The sequence below is a fragment of the Melozone crissalis genome, unplaced genomic scaffold (assembly GCF_028551555.1).
Source record: "Melozone crissalis strain CALT ecotype California unplaced genomic scaffold, PUWL_Pcris_2 ptg000016l_1, whole genome shotgun sequence".
NCBI classification, from domain to species: domain Eukaryota; kingdom Metazoa; phylum Chordata; class Aves; order Passeriformes; family Passerellidae; genus Melozone; species Melozone crissalis.
Window position 1 is genome coordinate 47,446,297 of NW_026535794.1, and position 20,097 is coordinate 47,466,393.

General features: G+C 42.3%; 1 protein-coding gene across 1 annotated transcript in view; it reads right to left on the reverse strand.

The window, feature by feature from the left end:
- Window positions 1-2,027, reverse strand: part of DPY19L1 (dpy-19 like C-mannosyltransferase 1) — a 45,035-nt gene extending 43,008 nt beyond the window's left edge. The window contains exons 1-2 of the mRNA XM_054273433.1: window positions 1,590-2,027; window positions 644-712 (exon numbers count right to left, since the gene is read on the reverse strand). Of these exons, the coding sequence (XP_054129408.1) occupies window positions 644-712; window positions 1,590-1,899 (379 nt within the window). The 5' untranslated portion in view covers window positions 1,900-2,027. The remainder of the gene's footprint in view (window positions 1-643; window positions 713-1,589) is intronic.
- Window positions 2,028-20,097: the final 18,070 nt, after the last annotated feature.

Consider the following 20,097-nt stretch of genomic DNA (forward strand, 5'->3'; position numbering starts at 1 on the left):
CTTTGCAATGCAATTCATCAAACTGAAGAAACTCCCTCCGGCAGCCAGGACTACTGGTGATGTGATTAACAGTACCAGCATCTTTGGAATACCCTGAAAGTCTCTATTAAAATACCTTTTAGTGTATATCTAATGGTGCAGCTGACAAATATGCTATTACTTAACATTTGTTAAATTTAGGAATGCATCTCTTGGCAAATACTTCAGATGTTTTTTTCAAGACTTTGGTCATTAATCATGCCATTATTTACTCAAAAATATTACCAAAGATAATAACATCCAAATTTACATCCCTCTACAACTGTATGTTCTTCCACTGAAACAAGCTGTTTTTCTTACATTACTTAACAAGAGTTGCTGCTTTTTTTTTCCCCCTATAAATTAATGACTAGATAGAAGAAATATGTAAATACGTGGAATTTTTTTTCCCTAAAAATCCTTTTTTCCTCCATCAACTGCTACAGTAACAGCTTTCCAAAAGTTACCAGGTAGGAAGTTATTTCCTGTCCCTTTTCAACATCAGCTATGTTTCTTTCCTTTTCAAATTTGTATTTCCAAATACATTTTGACACAATTTACAATTACAGAGAAAGAAAGGTAAAGAGATCAGTATTTCCCCCCTCGATGTATTCCTTCTACTTACCCAGAAAGAACGTGAGCCAGATGTTGCTATCAGCTTTTGTGATGAAGGCCTTTCTGTCGACAATAAATACTGCCAAAAGAATACAAGCACCTTAAGCATCACTTAAGCACAGAGTCTACAAAAGGAAATCTGAGCTCTGCAACATTAGTTTTATGTAAAAATCTTGACCTCAAAAATGCTGAAATTTCATACAGCAAGTTCATAACTACACATAAAAGCTTTAAACATCACAGATAGACTACGAAGGTGACTATTTAAATCATCAGGTTTTTAATTTCTGAAATAACTTTTACAGAATAACTTGTCAAAAGGGAATTTCTACAGAGCAATGTTACTGGCAAATTCGCTCAAGCAGAAAGTCAGACTTTTAAAGAATACTGAGCCCTCCGTGCTTTTCAGCAGAAATAAGCTGGTCATGCCAGCACCGCAAGCTGCGATAGTCAGCACCACCAGACAGACTCTTCTAACAAGAGTTACTTACACAAACAGCACGCTTCCCCACTTCTCCCCCAGAGGATGCTGAAGTGGTAAAAAGCCCTTTCCCCTTCCCTCGCCCCCGTTTCTCGCCGATCGCTGTGCGGGTTTCGTCAGCTTTTCTCTCTCCTTACGGTCCCCGCGCAGTGACGGGGGAGCAGGGGCCCGGGCAGAGCGGGAGCGCGACCCCGCCGCCGCTGCCCCGGGCAGTGCCAGGCACCGCCCGCCGCCTCCTCCCTCCTTCCCGCCCGCCGGACCCCGACCGCTGCTTCCCGGGAGAGACGTCCCGGCGCTCCCTGCCCCGGCAAAAGCCGCCCCGTGCCACGGGGCAAGGGAACCGCCACTTGCCGGAAAGAGGGACGGGAAGCGGCGCTCAGCCCCGCCGCACTTCCCGCGGGCGGAAGGGCCGGCTCCCATCGCCGCGGGGGCAGAGGGAGCGGAGAGGGGGCAGGGTTCGGGGCAGCAGCCTCACCTCGGAGCCGCTCTCCGCAGAGGCGCAGGAGACTCAGGGGCCCGCGGCCCAGCACGTCCCGCTCCCCGTCCGCCGCGGGCCCCTCCCGGTAGGGTCCCCGGGGGTCGCCCCTGGCTCCCCGCCGGCCGCCGCCTCCCTTCCGCATGGCGCGGGCCCCGCCGGAGCCCTGCCTGCCGGGCGAGTGCGGCCGGCGACCGCGGCTGGGGCTGGCGCCCGGCGACTGCTGCTGCTGCTGCTGCTGTTGCTGTTGCTGCTGCCCGGGCTTGAGCGGCGGCGACTCTTTGTTCCTGCCTCGGCTCGGGACGACCATCTCCGCATAGTCCCCGCCGGGGCCGGGGCGCCGCGCCGGAGGGGAGGGGAGCCGAGCCGAGGGGGGCGGTGCTCAGCGAGGAGCTTCCCCCACCCCCTGGCAGGGCCCGGAGGCCACGGGGCGGAGCCGCAGGCGGCGGGCTCGTAGTAACGGGGCGAGGGGGCGGCCGGTCCTCGCTCCGCCGCCGCCGCCGCCCGCTCCGCCCGGCTGGACACGTGGGGGCGGGGGCGGCGCTGCCGGCGGGGCGGGGAGCGGCTCCTGCGGGCCCCGCTCCGCCCCGCCGCTCACGGACGCGCCGCCCCGGAGCCCGGCGAGCAGGGGGAGGTGGAGGAGGAGGAGGGGACAGAGGAGGCGAGAGCGGGGCTCTTCCCGCTCACTCCTTCCCTCTCCTTCCCGAGGGCCGGCCGCGGTTCTGCCGTCGGTCCCCGTGCGGGCGGGCCTGCCCCCCGCGCTGCTGCGGCCTCGTCCTCCGACACCTCTCGGGGTTTCTGTCACTTGCCTTTCCCGTTCTGTTCAGCTTTGTGATACCGTCTGCTTAAACTGAGTCCCCTCCAGAAGTGCGCGGCACCCTCTCCCCCCGCCCAAATGCCCAAAATTTTAACTCCCAGAAGGGAACTTGTGTGGGTCGTTGCTACGTCCTATGGGGCTTCCGCAGCACAGAAAACACCCCTCTTCCTTCTTGTAGAGTTTTATTGTGGGTTTGCCTTTGCAAAGCGGCCTTTCCCCTCATGAGCACCCTGCAGATCCAGCCAAACCTTTGCTTAGGGTTCAGGGGTTAAACGGCCCCGTTGCACATAAACTCTGTTACACGGCCCCTTGGGACATGAGGTGTTTCATGTCTTTTCCAGAGCACTTATCTTCAGGAGCTCTCAGTCGCAATCCCTGAAGCTCCTACTCTAATTACTCCTCGAAGAGCTGTGAATATACAGCACAACTGTGGAACAAGACCCAGCTACAGCAAAGCCGCTGTTTCTCCTCCTTGTGCTCTCCTGCTCAGCACAGAAGAGCGCTCAAGCAGTGGCTCATCCAATAGGGATAGATTAATTATTTATGTGAGGAATTTCTCACAATTTAAATACCACTTTTTGGTAGTGTTGATTAAATATAGCAGAGTAAAACCTCTTCAGTAAGTGCAGCCTCTCCAAACAGATCAATTTCACTCTTTCCTCCCTGACCGCTTCTTATTTTTATCTTTCTTGACTGTACGTATTCCTTGCCTCCCAGGTGCTCCTCATTGCTGTCTTCAGGCTTTCTTTATCCCTCTGCACTCTTCATTTTATGTTCTTGCTCAGAGAAGTTTTCTATGTTTGAGTTTTCCATTCAACTCTCTTTACTTTCTCCAGCCTTTGCACTTTTTTCTTTTGACAAATATAGGTTTCTCCTAAAATGTTTACAACCTATGTCCATCTCCTTTTCCTAATTATTTTTATGATCCTATCCTGTGAAACACAAGGTTTGAGTCTAATGTGGCAAGTACCATACTAGGTATTTTTAAAAATTATTTATCAGATAGATAACTGTCACATTGCAAGCCCAGGAGAGTAATTTTGGTTCAGATTCAGCTACTGAGGCAATGGAAGTGTAAGAACAGGATGGCTTTTGCTGTTTTTGTGGTAGTAGTAAGGCCGTTGACACCCCAGTAAGGTTGTGAAGATAAACCTGGTACTAAACAAAGCAGCCTGTGGGACTGACAGAAATCCTATGTGTCCAAGTCCTCCATATTTTGATCCTTGCTGAGCGAGAATCAGCCTTCTACCACTAGCTGTTTTGGGGAGATAACTGCAAAGGACATGTATTACACTGATCTCAGAAAAGCAAGCAAGGAAGAAATACAATTTTTCATATAAGACAGCTGGTCTCCTGAGTACCCAGGCTCTTCTTCCAACATGAATTATGTGTGGCAGTTTCATATTGCAAGAAACATTTATCTGTGCTTATTACATACTAAATATAAATGAAGGCATAAAAGGAACACCTTTCAAGTGTTTGAGGATTACATACTATTTTCCCCACCTGCTTTTCAGGAGAAAAAGTCCCATAATCTGCTCTTCTTTGTATTTGATTTTAATTGAGTAGCCTTGTTATAAATTCAGTAACCAGAGGAGTCTGTTGTTGCTGTCTGAGTGATTGAAGGGTACAGGCTCCAGATAGAGTTTTGTACATAACCAGCATAGAAAAAGAGCAATATGATACGTTCTGCTGATTTTTAACTCCTGTAACCTATATTTCAATTTTTGCCAAAATCAATAGAGTCATGGAACACTTAGAAACTTGAAGGGTTGATATTATTAAGGTTCATAAAATTGCTGTGGGATGGCTCAGCCATTGAGATTAACTGGGCCCGCTCCAGCCTGCAGCAGATCAATTACCTTCAGGCTGTTTTCTCTTAATAAAACTCTTCAGGCAATTTATTTCAACAGGTGCCACCCACAGAACCTGGCTACAAAGGCACATGCTACTAAACAATTCTAAAGGTTTTAAAAGTTACTGTAAGTGTGCAAAAAACAGAACATCTAAATGTTCTACAACTAAATGTAAAGGTGCCCATATTCAGCAAGCATGAATTGCTATAGAAAACCTCCAACACTACTTCAGAAAAGCTGCAGTAGAGCAGTACACCTCTAAAAATAAAATTACATTTGTTTCAATCTATAAGATACGAGTAGTAAGAAACAAAGCTTGGGTTTATATCATCACAGGAATTGCATATTTTTTTGAGAAGTGCTATGTTTAATATCCAGCATCACGTTTCAGACAGTGTAGCTCATTACTAATCCTGCACACTACAGCGAAAGGAGTGATTCCAATAAATCTTTCTGTTTATAACAAAAAATGAAGGGAAGGAAAGAAATATATCTCTGAAAATAAATGAAATTTTTCTCAACTCTCAAGGGTGCTGACAGACCTATACATGTACATAGGAGAGACATCATCTTAATCAGATTGTCCTGACAGCTTTTGTCCAGGGAAAGCAAAATCTCTAAGAGTTTGTTCCACAGTTTTGTGGTGTCCCAGGACAAGACACATTCTGGAACATGAGATTTCTGTTTCTGGTAGGTGTTCTCGATCTCTTTGCTCACACATTTTCTGTGATCACTGGATGTTTCCAAATCACTGTGACAGATATCAGTAATCTCAGCTGGATAGCGATTATGACACACTGTCAGCAGAAATAATTCGCAGTCCTCAGGAATAAGCCCCTGCTAGTGAAGCACACTGGCCTGGGCAGTTCCTGTACGTTCTCTAACAGCATTTGTTCCTTGGGAGGCTGGGTGGGCACACCTCATTACCCAACAGTCCAGAGCTGGCATTCCTCCCCCCACTCACCCTCATCTTCTGTATTGTTTCATTACACCAGTTCTCTCTTTTTCTCTTGTCTCTAGTGAGACTTTTGCTTTCTAGTTTGTTACCAATACCAACCCTTTCTCTCTCCAGCCACCTTCAAGGAGATCTGAATAAGGGTGCCTGTAGAGACTCCCTTTTTCAGTCTGTAATGATGTTTCTTGTACTGCTCTGCTTTGTTCCAGTGGCGCTGCCTCTGAGTGAATTCTGTGGATTTTGTGACAAGGCTGCCGTCCCACCTACCACAGGGCTTTGCTTCTGTGAGGTTTCTGTTGATCCCCCACACTTTCACACGTTCAGCAGCAGACTTAATAATAGCAGGTCTGCATTGTAGCAAGTTAGGGAACTTCAGGCTCCCTCTCCTTGGTTCATTTAATCCAAGGTTAGCATGCAATGAAGGCATGTTCTAGAAAGTACGTCTCTTCAGAAAACCACTGTGTGACTGCTGCATGGTTAGATGTACTCAACCTAGCATTAAATGAGCCATTTTGAGTGCTGACAGCAAGAGAGCTGCAGCAATGTGGAGCTCAGAGCCTCAGGTAACTAACCAGGATGTTTGAGTGTTTTGATCTCCACGCCATATGGCCATATCTGACTTCACTCATTATTTATACTACTTGAGCTTCAGTCACAGAGCAGAAAAATTCTTACTTACAGGAGGATCTTAAGGAAAACATTAATATTTGGGACCTCTTCTTGTGAAGACCAGGCTGAATATAAGTACAGAAGACAAAGGAGTCTTGTAAGGTAGAAGTGAAGATGCGGGATTGCCATTGGAGTTTGTACATGGAGGAATTTGCTAAGGAAAAACAAAAACAGCAGAATGCAGTGGCAAACTATTATAGTGTGTACCTTGTCCTATTTAACAGCTTTGTGGGACCAGTTCACTTTCTGCAGGATACAAATATTCCCCCTTGAGCTAACCCCTTTAAACATACTTTACCTGTATTCTGAGGAGGAAAAAGTATGCTCCTGGTAGGTTAGTAATCCAGTCTTTGCTTGCACATGTTTGCTCATACGTATCTTCTCTCACTTTTCATGTTGCAGTTGCACTAACTTTAACTTTACATATATAAAACACCATGTAGAAGTGGATTATCTGTGTCTGTATGGCTAACCGCTCATACAACCAAAACCTTGCTTCTACTAGAAACAAGTAAGAACAATTTACCTAGCTTGCCTACCCTGGCAACAACAACAAAAGAAACAAAAAATCACGTATTTTGAATTAGAGATCCTAAAGCCCTTCTATCTTTGACATGGAAATTACTTCCTTTGTTTTTATAATGTTGATTATAAGCCTCAAACTTCCTGCTGCCAGAATAACACTGAAGAACATTAGTGACTCAGAAAACCTAATTAGTCTCTACCAGAGTTTTCCTTATTTCTTTGCTTTCAGTTTCCAGTACCATGTATTCATGCTACCTTAAGTGCTTCCCTGCAGCTCTGAAGGAAAAAAAAAAAGTTACATAAAACCAGGGCCACTAAATACTATGACCTCAGGAAATAAATTCTGAGAACCTTTTAGGTAATTCTAACATATTTCCAGTTACCTTTCTTTCCTTGCTGCACAGATGAAAGCAGCAGAGGCGTTCATTTGCCCTATTGCAAATGCAGCTGACTGGGAAGATTTGGCAGTGCCCCTTCCTAAGTCATGGAGTGTGATCATCTCCTCCCAACTGAGGCCTGGAATGTTTCTGTAATTCTTCACAGTTCTGAGGACTTTTAACTCCTCTGCATGACATAATCTCCTTACAGATTTCAAAATTAAGATCTCTTGCTGTACATGCCACATTCTCATTGCGTGGCATTTGGCCACTGTGAGTAGTCATGCTAATTTGGCATAGATGCCATGATTCACAGCCACAGCAACTGCATCTCATTATGCTTCTATTTGGAGGAGCAAATTACAGAGTAAGTTATCCGAGGACCACAGAACTCAATATTTACAAGCAGAAGTGATGGATCCGGCTTCCCCTAACCTGATTTACTAGCCACGGTGGTTTTACTTAATTTTTTATGGAGTCAGTGTTTATCTGCTGTGTCTCTAAGTAACAGCTGCCAAAAGATGCCTCAGAGAACACGGAGGAAACAGCTTGCAGCGACAAGCAGAAGCTAAGTGGTAACAGCAGAACAGGACCATATGAACATGGGCTGAGCTACTCCTGTATCTCATGGCAGATGCTCACTGTGTGAGATTGAGAGTATAGACACCACTTAGGGTGGAAATACAGGAAGGTCAGCAGTGGACTTAGCAACAGGAGGAAAGCAATGATCTGGAAGTGCTCACAGAATAGCTTTTCAGTGAACAACTGGCAGAGCAGCCAGATGTGAGAGGTGGTGGGGCTCTTGAAATATGTTGCCATAATGAAGTCAGTATATCTGCATCGCTGGAGACTTACTGGCAAATCTGTTTTGGTAAGAGAAGCTTGTGGACCAGTGTGAAATACAAACAGCTGTATCAGGAACAGCAGCAGGGTCTAAGCTCGCCTGTTCAGATGTTAGCAAGTTTATTTCTGTTTCACTCTTTGCTTGACCCGATTTTCATTTTGGTCAGGATTCCAGAATGTGCTTTGCTCCCCTGGTTACTGGAGGTTGAGAAGAGGCATGTTAGGACAGTGATAGAAAGTACCTCTGGCAAACTGAGCAACATGGCAGACAAGACTGAAGGCAAGATAATCCTACACATCTAACACTCCTTAAATGACAAACAAAGTCGTGGCTTGGGAATGCTGTTTGCTTCCTGTATATGACTGAGAAAAGGTGAATTCTTTATGAGAAACTGAGGTGACTAACACAGTCACTTTGAGCACTGCAGGGCATCCTTTCTTGGCAAATGTGGTCTTTTTGCTAGATATCTTATAAAGAGGAGGGGGAAAAAAGGATACTGAGGCTGCAAACTCTTTAATCTATACCCATACAAGACTAAAAATGTGATACAAATTTTACACAGAAAAATTTGGAAAATGGTACTTGGAGTCCCTGTTGGTGACTAAAAATAGTAGTTGCATCTTCTCATCTCCTTCCTCACCTTTTCAACTTTTTGACAATCTGTCTCAGAGCATGATCCTAAATACTTCAGTATACATTCTTAAACTTCGTTAAGAGTAGCACCCAACTCAGGCTTTAAAGCCTGTGTTCACAAAACATTAAGATGTGCCACAGTGTCAAGCATCTTGATGGAATTCATCTCCTTTTTTTCAATTTGTTCCTGTGGAAATTTGTAGTGCTCATGCCCTTACAGTATGTCTAAGTCCAAACCCTCCTTGTTTTTGACATTATTTCTCTAGTCTCTAGATCCACTAAGAAACAAACAGAGCTTTTTTTTTTCCTGTTGGAATAGGGCATTTGTCTGTGCCTGATCAGCTGTGTTCACAAAAAGGCTCAATTACGGCCCAGTCTGAAGCTTATTTTTGAGGTCACAGTGCCCTCTACTGTCCAATGCATCCTCTCTGCTGCTGCATCGTCACAATTAAAGACAACAGCAGGTGAAATAACGCATTCATTTATGTTTCAATATACTTTTTCATCTAGGCTAGTAGGCCAAGTCTGGGGTTGTTTCATTGATTGAAAAGAAAACAGACTGGCCGGGCCATTGTAATTTCTTGCTGACTAATGCTGCTTTGTCAGAGTTGCTGGTAATTTAAATTAAACAACTGATCTATGCAGATCTGGAATCACACCTGACTTGTAAATGTTGAGAGAGTCTACATAAGGAAGCACTTGGAGATGCATGCAAAGTAAGAAGAATCAGGCCTGTGTTTCAGGTACAAATTGTAAATACCTCTGCCACAGATTTGTATTGCTCCAGGTGATCATTCCAGCTCTGCAGATACAAATTACCTGTTTCACACAGAGGTGTTCTTTACAAGCTCCTCTTCAATTTGTGTTTGCCTTCACTCTCTCCATGAGTGCTGTGTGGCAATGTAGGTAGTTTCACTTCCCTGTGAGTGCTGCCTGGAGCACCACAGACTGTCCTGTGAGAATGCCTGGGACCATTGCTCACAAGTAACCACAGACCCTTGGTGGTACTCCCTCTCTCTCCCCATAAGCCCCATTTACATTTACACAAGGCATGGACTGCTCTGCCCGTTCCATCCCTACCATTAGAACTTTAGAAGTTACCAAAAACAATTCAAAAGAAGTATCTGTAGGCAAGAAAAATCTCCAGGCAAGAAAAATCTCTTGCCTCACCCATTTCTGAAGAAGCATGCAGCTGTCAGCACTGAAGAGATTATGTGAGTGGAGGGGAAAAACTCCTAAAATACACTGTTTGCTTCAAAATCTCAATTTCTTTTTAGTTTTAATAACTCAGAATAACTCATTATGCTTAGGCAGCAGCAGCTGACTTACTGTTTCCCAAGGCAGGTGCAACCACTCCAGTTCCTCACTGTGCTACAACTTGTTTCCCAGTAAGGGATCTCGTAGCATGGCTCCCCGTGGCATGACATGTGGGACTTCAGAGGATTTCTCTTCCAGAGAGATTCCATTCATGATATATATCAAAGTATATGTTGATGATGGACTGAAGCCTGAATGTAGGTTGGCATTCATTTTCTCCTGCTAGCCCCACAGCAAAATGAGGAGAATTCACTAAACCATGCACTTTCAAATGTGCGCATACAAGTGTTTGTATGCATGTATATATAAAAAGCATCTATAGAATACTAAAAATCCTGCACTGCTGGGTATGGAAGGCATATTTCACAAGACAGACCTGTCTTTAGCCATTTCTCTCATGCAGCTGTCATGTCATAAAGTCACAGAAAACTTGAGTGAGTAGAGCTGTGGTTTCAGAATGAGTCCCAGGGTTGCACTGCAAGGAAACTATGGCCCGCTAGTAATCCTGGATTTTACTGAAGAGATACTTCACATACTTTTAAAATTGCCACTTAATGGAAGGAGAAAAGAATGTCAAGAGCAGAATGCAAAATAACTGTCAGAAAAAGATGATAAAGTTTTACAAGGTATTTTCTCTTTAGAGAAGACTTTCTGATCTGTTGAGGTGGTACTTGGAAAAATTCTATCTGCCTTTCAAACAGAAAAAGCTTCAATGCCCACTAACAACTCACAAACTGCCTGAACCAGGTTTAAAGTAATTTCATGTTAGCACACCATATGTGGAACTCCATTTTACAGGCAGCATGGAACCTCCACATTTCAGCTGTCATTATAAGCCTTATTGCCAGCATTGTAAGAAAAAATGCAGAAAAAAGAATACAAAATGGGTTATGACAGTCTTACTTTGCAGTCATCTATTAACTTTAGTTCGTACTGGGGAGATCTCAGCTAAAGGAATGTCTGATAGTGAACACTGCACTTCAGTAGACCCACTGAAAGACAGAGACTTTTCCTAATCTCCTTTATCCCTTGCTGTCATCCTTATTTTACATCAGCCATGGTAGTTGCAAAGCAGATTTCCCCCTCCACCAAGCATATATACACAGCAGAAAACACCCTTGAATTCTACACAAGAAAGATGTAAAAAGTAGCCTGGAGAAGAGTAATCAGAGGGAATGTAATATGAGTTTTCAAATAGGCAAAAGGTTGCTACAAGAAGTGGCAGAAGCACTGGGTAAGGAATGAAGGGCTAAAATTTCAGTCTGGGTCAGGTTAGATATTAGGGCCAATTTCTAAAGAAAGAATAGTTAAGCAGCAGAATCTTTAAAGGACCTGTGGAGTTGCCATTGTTGGGGTCCTTCAAAACCAAAAAAGATAAACATCTTCCAGAGGTGATTTAATTATAAACTGATCTTGGCTTGAGTCAAGGAGATGATCTCTGAAGACCCCTTCCTGCCCTACCTATTATTATTATTATACACTGGCTAATCCCTCAGTGAGTATTTATGAAAAAAATTCATCCCAAGTATCCCCTGACCCAGCTTTGAGCTGGAGACCACCCAGCTCCTAATATACTGAAGAAAATGCAATGCTACTTTCACTGTGAGATGCTGTGCTGTTTATCACAAAGGCTCAGTGTAACTTGGAGAATATCAGTCTTCAACAATAAACTACATGGGCAACACCTTCAAACTTTGCCACTATCTGAAAAACAAGAAAAAAAACCAAACAAGAAAAGAGAAAGAATTCTGAAAGGAGAAGAGCAGGGACAAACCTGGAATATTTGCTTGGGCCTTTTTTTTGAGGTGGGAGAGCAGAAGAAAAGAAGGAAGAAGTAACACTGAGTTTGCAGTGGAAAACTAGCCCAGGTCTTAAAGTGGCACACAGGTTTCACTACAAGGTCTGCCACAGATGTACTTTGTAAGTACAGTGGATGGTCCAAAATGAGATGATAACAAGGAAGAGAGCTGTGACAATAATTGATTAGTAGCATTGAGAATAGGGGATGTGTGAGCAGAATGAGAATGAAGAGGAGAAGGTAATTAATGAGGAAGAAAATGAAAAGTCATATTAGAAAATAACCTTAAATGTGCAAGTGCAACAGAGGCCTAACTCCAACAAAGATTCTGTGCTTTTCAGTGTTTCATATGTTTTTAAAGGAGTTCTACAGGTAGAAAAAAAAAAATCTAAGTGCTGAAGTGAACCTTGGTTCTGGAACCTGCATCACCTGACCTGCTGCTTATAGTAGGTCAGACACCCTGGAACATCACACTCCCAAGGACAGGTAAAAACCAGTCAGCCATGGGTAAATTTTTCATGTAATTCAAGAGATTGAGAAGGCATCCTTGTATGTACCTTCTCTACCCCGGGATACAATAAATGTTGCTTTCTTATGGCATCATATCCATTCTATTGACCTCATTCAAGAGTGGGTCTGTCTGTCTCTTCTGTGATGGATTTTTGCTGCTTTCTTCTTTTGAATTAACTTGAGGTTTCTTCCTACTCAGGAATTCCACAAGTAAGTCCCAAAGGTCTTGTGAAGAGCCTGTTTCTGCTCCTTGCTCCTCATTGTCACTACTACCTGAATTAGAATCATAGAATGATAGAAAATGCTGTGTTGGAAGGGCCCCATCAGGATCATCGAGTCCAACTTCTGGCCCTGCACAGGACACCCTGAAAATCACCCCATGTGCCTGAGAGCATTGTCCAAACACTTCTTGAAATCAGACAAAGCTTGGTGCTGTGACCTTTTCCTGATGTCTAATCTAAATCTCACCTGACTCAACTTCATGACGTTTCCTCAAGTCCTGTCCATGGTTATGAGAGTCTGTCACTCCTCTTTCCCTCACAAGGAAGTTGCAGGCTGCAGTGAGGTCTCCCCTCAGTCTTCTCCAGGCTGAACAGACCAATGACTTCAGCCACTTCCCACATGGCTTCCCCTCAAGGCCCTTCTCCATCTTCATTGCTCTGCTTTGGATGCTAACAGCTTCATGTCTTTTTAATATTACGGTGCCCAAAACTGCACCCAGAACTCGAGTGAGTCCCTTGCCTGGCTGGAGATGCTGTCCCTGATGCCCCCCGGCCAGGGCTGGCCCTCCTGGCTGCCAGGGCACTGCTGACTCATGTTCAGCTTGCTGTCAGCCAGGACTCACAGGTCCCTTTCCACAGGTCCCTGCACTGCCCTTCAGCCTCTCATCCCCTGTGGCCACAACTGCAGTTGCCCTGTCTCGGGCACAGAATTTGACACTTGCCCTTGCTAAAGTTCAGAGAAGAACAGCTGCACCCCTTGTGCACAAAGGAAAGGAAAGGAAAGCCAAAGAAGGCAAAGAGTTCACACCCACCTTGCAAAAAGAAAGATCACCGCTGCACCTTCAAGTTTTTCTTACACTTCTCCCGTGGTAAGGTCCTTAATAAACACTGTCAGGTTACTGTCCTGTCCCTGTTCTACTCTTTGGAGTTGCCCTATCTGTGTCTTAAAGTCCCTGTAGTTTTAGCACTAATGGAATTGTATAATTTTTTTTTCTGGGGTTTAACTCTCCAGTTTCTAAAAAAGCTCTCCAAATACAGCTTGGAAGGAGTTCAAACTCAAGACCAGTCATATGTCTTTACTCCTCAGAGATGCCAGGGCTATGGCAGACATGTGCTTTGGACTTCAGCATTTCCATTAATAGAGAATTATTCCCATTTCACTAGGGAGTTCAGCTGAGACAACCTGATCCTTTTGCAGAGACTGTATTCATCCTTTCCAGTGTGTGATTGCATTTCTTCCGTTGTGCCCACTTGAATTCAAAATCCAAAATCATGAAGATTAAGGAGGAAAATAAGTCCTTATGCTCCTGATTTTTACTCTGTTTCCTACAGAAAAAGATGGTTGGATATATGAATTTTTCTAATTATATGAAATGATTTTTTTTAGTATATAGCCAGTTTCAACTTAATTCAATGCTACACTTTAAAATGGTTGGGTGTGGCTTTGTAATTTGGTGACTTCTGTATTAATGACAGTTCAGATAAACATGATCAATGGAGGCAAAAGGGGACAAAATTCTGAGACCGTCAGCATGGTTTTCTGAGACTGAAGTGAAGGGCTGCAAATGTATGAAAATGATTGCCACAAAAGAAAATATATGCTTCTTTATGCAAACATGGCATCTGCATAGTTTTGCCCTGAGTAAAGTGTTAGGTGTGGCACAATTACCCGGTTCAGCAGCAGCAAGTCCTGAGCAGCTATTCAGTTACACAACTCTGGTGCGGAAAGAAAGCTCTAAGTGGGTGCAGACATCTGCTTTAATCCTTGCAAGGCTTCCTGAGCTTTGTAAACTGCCTTTTGTGTAAATGAAAATCAGGCTGTGTATTTTCTGCCTGGTATGGTGTTGAGTGCATGTTCCAGAAGTATTTAAAGATTACTTCTTTGTTAAGATACAGAGCGAAATAATTGTTTTGTCTACTTGGAAGAAATTAGAAGTAGTACATGTGGATACAAGCTAATTCTTTCCTCTTGTTCAGGTTCAATTATTGCAGACAACAGTAATATTTACTCAAAATAGGAGAGTAAAAAAATTTATATCTTATCATTCATAATCCAAAAAGACATTTATGTCTTGCCTGGATGCCAGCCAACCAGTAAGTAGCAAACAAACAAACAAAACTACTGAGATAAAAACAAACCTAATCAACTTAAGAAACACAAATAGATAGGTGCTGCAGGCCAGCACGCTTTCACTCACCATGTTGATTTTGCACCTGGTGGAAAATCTGGGAAAACGGAAAATCTGGGAAAACATACCCGAGGCAGACTGTGTTACTTATTGTGTATGGGGGGAAAAAACCAAGGGGATATCGCTGCCTGAAGAACGTCCGAGGCTTTCCCGTGCGATTGTGCCGCAGTGGCAGAAGAGGTTCCTGGGCAGAGAACTGAGTTCTGCAGAGGGATGGAGGTCAGGGCAGGGGTGGGCAGCGGGAATTTAGGCAATACCAGAGGTGGCACGCGGGGCGCATGGAGAACACCGCGTACACAAATCCCTGTTTTTCCTGCCTCCCTGTTTTCCCCTCTGGCTGTTTGCGCTCCCGCCCGCCTCCCCCGGAGGTGCCGCCGGCAGAGGGCACAGGGCGCCCGCGGGACGCGGCTGCGCTCCCTCCCTGCATCGCAGGTGTGCTTCCAATTAGGAACCAGCAAAGTTCCCGTGTCTATCTACCTTCAGAGCAGAAGTATTTAAAGATTACTTCTTTGTTAAGATACAGAGGAAAATAATTGTTAACCCTTATTGTTAGGGCACGGGTGAGAAACTCACTGAAACTCAGCGATGCTTGTCAAGAAATAGTAAATCTAACTGCCCTCCTTTAAATTTTTTTATTATTGTTATTTTTTCATCTAATAATAAAAGCTATGATGGAGTGGCAGTGAATAATACAGTAGATTAAACAGTCCTGTGTCTTAGGACCCCACATGGCCAAGAAGTTCGGTGATAAGCGCGTTTGTCAAAAGAAAGGTCTGGTTCCTGGAAGCGGAAATGAGTTTCTAATTCAGACCAAATGATTTTCAGCTGGAAATAAAAAGAGGAAACTATATCAGAAGTTGAAAATAAAAAGTTATTTGATAGGTGATAAAGTGTTTTAGTATTTCAGTTGAAACTGATGTAAATCAGTAAGTTTACAAGGAGTCGTGAATACCTTGAGGACACAGTCAAATATTTTCGGTGAATACAACATTGTACATTTACTCAAAATGTGTGGGTCTTCTTGTTCTTTTTTTTAAATCAGCCCTTCATACTCCTCCAAATTTGATTTTTGCATTTTCATTTGATTCTGAATTAATTTTCCCCTATTTTTTCAATTTATCAGCCAACCAAAAATCATCCACAAGCCCTTCTTTTTTTAGAGTCCTAAAGGGTGCGTAAAGAGTGACAGTGAAAAGTCACTTTGCCATTACTGTTTATTTTGGTTATGTAACTGGAATAAATTATATCAGAAATAAATGTATTTTCTGACATAGCAACAACAACAAAATATATTCTGTTTCCAGTCCCAAATATTTTTTAAAAGTGTCCAAACAAGAATTATAAGGTGGTTTATTTATTGGTATCCTGAATTTTCAAACATTTATTCCACCTTAGTTTTCTCCCACCTTTTTTCTTTTTAATGGAAGGTGGGATTCTCATGAAATTTTGTTTCTCATGTCCATACTTTTAGTAGCAACACAAGGTGAAACAACACAAAATTCACAGTAAAATTACCAAAGAAAAACCAGAGGATGCCTTAATGTGGAAAAGGTTGGCTTCCCTAATGCTGAATTGAAATGTTTTAGTCTTAAAATTAGATTATGGGGAATAGCCATCCCATATTAAAATTTAAAAGTACTCTTATACCTGATAGCTCTACGTGTGGATATCCAATACATGTGGGTGGAGCAAGAAGAGCAACTGGTTTATGATGTCTTGTATATACAAATAAGGAAATCCAGTTAAAACAGATGAAACCACACTCGTGTTAAATAAACAAGCTCCCTGCTGTGGTGCTTTCCACCACAGAGATGCACGGTACCTACAGAATCAGGTTTATGCCTGAACTTTCTCATGTTCAGGAATCATGGTTCTCTTTATTAGCAAAAGTGCAGACCATCACGTAAGATTTTTTCAAAGGCTTGCCTTTTTTTTAACTTGTGATTTCCTCACTAGCTTGAAACATTTCATTCAAAAGCTACTTTTCAAAGTGACTTCACATGGAGAAATCTATTTTAAGGCATTGGTTAATTCAACATCAGTGAAGTGTGGAGAGAAACAAAAATGAAGTCATTGTTCACTGTGAAATTATATATGTCATATTCAATGGTGGGGGAAATTTTGCAGACCTCCCTTTCCTTTCTCAATTTTATTCCAACCGATTGGTGCACTTATTAATTCTTATGGCTTTCATTAGTTAAATGAAGATGATACACAGTTCTCTGTTTCCTTTTCTGGGATCTTTTTCGTCTTCTCTAAATAATTTCTCCATCTGGATGCATGTTCAGCACTTGCCATGAATCCCAGATAAAGCAGAAATCCATTATTGCCATCCCATTTGTTGTCTTTGTGTGTTTGGAAAACTGGTTTAAGCCACAGCTGAGCAACTTATTTTATGTGGACATACTCCAGAACCAAAGCAGTAAACAGGGAATTACCAGTGTAGTCTAACACAAAAATTAGAATAAGCATTCATATTTGCTGTCTTTAGGCATGCTCACACTGGTGTTTTTTAAAATTTTTTGCAGTTTGAATCTGGTATAGCTGAAATTTGGATATATGGTCTGGTTTTCCTTCAGGTTCCCTGTTATGGAAAACTTCTTTCTGAGCTAGGGTTGGCTTTAACCATACTGCAGTTTTGTTTATGGTCACATTGCACGTGTGACTTTTAGTGTTCTTTTTTGTGGTTTGCAATTTCTCATGTGATTTTAGGTTTTAAAATGTCTGCCCTATTCTCATGTTATCATGCTCTGCATAGTCAGTGCAAAGTTTTGTGCTTGGCACATAGGGCAATTCATCTCAAAATTACATGTTATTTGCTTAATTTGGTATTTCTATTTACACTAACTCTAAATACCCACTTGGATCTATGATCAGCTTCCAATTTATTTCTGCTGTTGCATCCGGACCGTTGCTATTTACGTCTTTCTGGATTTTCCAGTGTGTCCCTTCTGGTGAAAATGTCCATTTCATTGCAGCTGCACTGTGAATTCACATTTCCAGAACAATACAAGTGTTAAAAATATTCTAAGCCATACGTTTTTGTGTGTGTGAAAGAGAGACTTGTACATTTCAGATCTTGGGTTCTGGGCTTAGATCACTGGGGGAATCCACGGCCTTGAGCAGCTCCCAGCACAAGCTGACGCTTCCTCAGCATCAAATACTCTGTGTGTTTATGTGTTTGTGGGCAAGGTGGGGACAAACCAGTCCCAAACCTGATGCCTGCTTTGCTGCCTATACCAAAGCCCTGAGGAGGAAAACATTTTGCTTTTGCTCTTGGGGAAATTTTGCATGCAGAATGGCAGCAGGGTGGGAGTTCCTGGCAGTGGTAAAAGCGTGCTGATCTGATGCCTCTCCGTGTCATTTTACCTTCTGATTTCTTTTATGTCAAGACAGCTCAAGCCCATCCCTCAAATTTTTGACAGCAAAATCCAGTTTTGGGTATATTGTAATGACAGCAACTCTGCCTTTGAGATAAATATATAGGCTATTCTTCTATAAGCAAAGCAAAGTAGAACTAAGCTCTGAAGAAGAGGACCCACAAAAAAAACCAACAACAACAAAAAACAAACAAACCAACAAAAAAAAAAACTAAAAAAACCCAACCACATCCATAACTCCACCAAGAAAAAAGTAAATTAACCTCTTCAGCTCACATGAGTTCTCTTACTATTGAATTAGCAAATGGAAAGGAAGTATCCATGTGTTCTCTAACAGTTTGGCCAAGGTTGAAAGAACAGAAGAACAAAGGCATGATATTATGGCATAGAGCAAAAGAGGCTTTAAAATAATTCAGGAACAAATGTTAAAATGTTTAAGCTAGTCTCTGAAAAAAAAAACATAAACCTTTTAAAATAACAAACACTATAGCAAAGACTTTCTGTACAGGACTCAGAAACACGAGTCTTGCTAAAATGAGTGTGAGTTGTGCATCTACTTTTGTAATGGCTTTGAAATCTCAGCCTATAATATTCCTTGTTAGTCTTTGCCCTCATCAGCTATATAGGAAAGAAAACATTTTCTGTGACTGAAAACACAAGTAGTTGTCTGTCCAGAATTACTGGAAACCATGCCAAGTTGTCTTAAGTGCTAGATAGGCTCTACAACACATACTAATTCATTTAAGAACAACTCAGAGGTATTTAAAGCCTTGTAAAGGAAATGATGGGGGCACAAGTGTTAGACTTTTATATGTCAAAAATGAACAAAAATTTCAAGTGCATTGTAAAATGAAGCAGCAAGGAAGGCTTCAACCATCTGAAACAATCTAATCATCCTCTGGAAATGCACTGTTTGAGGTGACTATGTTAACTGAAAATGGAGAGATTAAATAAAGTCAGGCTGATAAATCCCCTGAGTGCTTCTAACTTATTTGTAATATCATTGGAGATGAGTTGTGTGACTGGTGTCTCAAGTCAGAAAGCTATGGCATTCAGAGGGAAGGTAATTGAAGCCTGCCACTCCAAAGCCCTCGGTACATGTTCAGATATTATCAATGCAAATCTTACAGCCAACAATTTGCATCAAGATAAAAAGTAATTCCTCCTTTGGCTGCCTTGGGATCAATCCATGAGAGAGCACACGAAGAAATAATGATTGGTTTGTGATAATGTATCAACCATGTCTTTAAGAGAAACAGAAACTGCTCTCCCACACTTGACTTTTACACCAGAGTGAAGACCAGTGAAGATCACAGAGTTCTTGTTTCAGAAAATCAGGGGGGATTTTCAATAGAAAAAACTCAGATTGAAAGCAGTTCAATTTCAGTAACCCCTGTGAAGCACAGACTGCCAGTTTAAGCATCACAATTTACTCCACCTCTGTGAGAACTCAAAGAGAGGGTTGTTTCTGATGACAAAAAATACCTAAATGATTTAGTATCTATACTTAAAATTATGTATGCATTGTCTCTAGAAGCTGACTGAAAGACAGTGCACACTAGAAGTAACGACAGCATGAGCTTCACCAATTCCATATAATTCATTTCACATCATTTAAGATGCCTTAAGACATGGACACAGGTAAAAAGCACAGAAATCATTCTAGTTTGAGGTGACAAAGTCTAGAATGATTTTTGTGCTTTTTACACGTGTCTTAAGGTGTCTTAAATGATGTGAAAGGAATTAAATGGAATTGCTGACTTCTGAAATGGGTTTTTTGTATATACTTTGTTCCTTCTCTGGCTGTCTCAGAACAGCTAACCAAAGTTAAACATCTAAATAGACAAGAGCCACAGCTGTTCAAGGAACTGTTATCAACTCCACCTTTTGGGGGATTATTTGTTCCAAATGTCATCAATTACAGACTCAGCTGCAAGCATTTTCCCCTTTTTTAATTCATCTTACTCTTTGAGCTATGCTGCAGTTGTTGGTAGTTTAAACAGGCAAAGAGCCCCTTGCATATCTGAGGGCAGCCATTCAGTTCACAACCATTTCTGCAACTATCCTTCCTCAAACACAGGAGAACGCAAACCTTTGAAAGAGGTGCTCATGGAGTTTGTGAAAACATGATTCAAACCCAGGAGATTCTCTAGGACACGACACCTTAAAACCACTCAGAATTACTGCATATATTCCTGGTAGGCTTCACAATGGAAATAAAGACAATTCAGTCAAGCAAGAGACAAAAATTGTTGCTTGAGAATGGTTGCTTGATTTTAATTTATCAAATTAGTTACTCAATGCAGTTCCTGCATTGAATAGACCTATTAGAATAGACCTATTTCCCATCCTAAAAAGCCTTAAAAATACTGGATATTGATGTGTCTGACTGTTAAATTATATTTTATATTAACAAA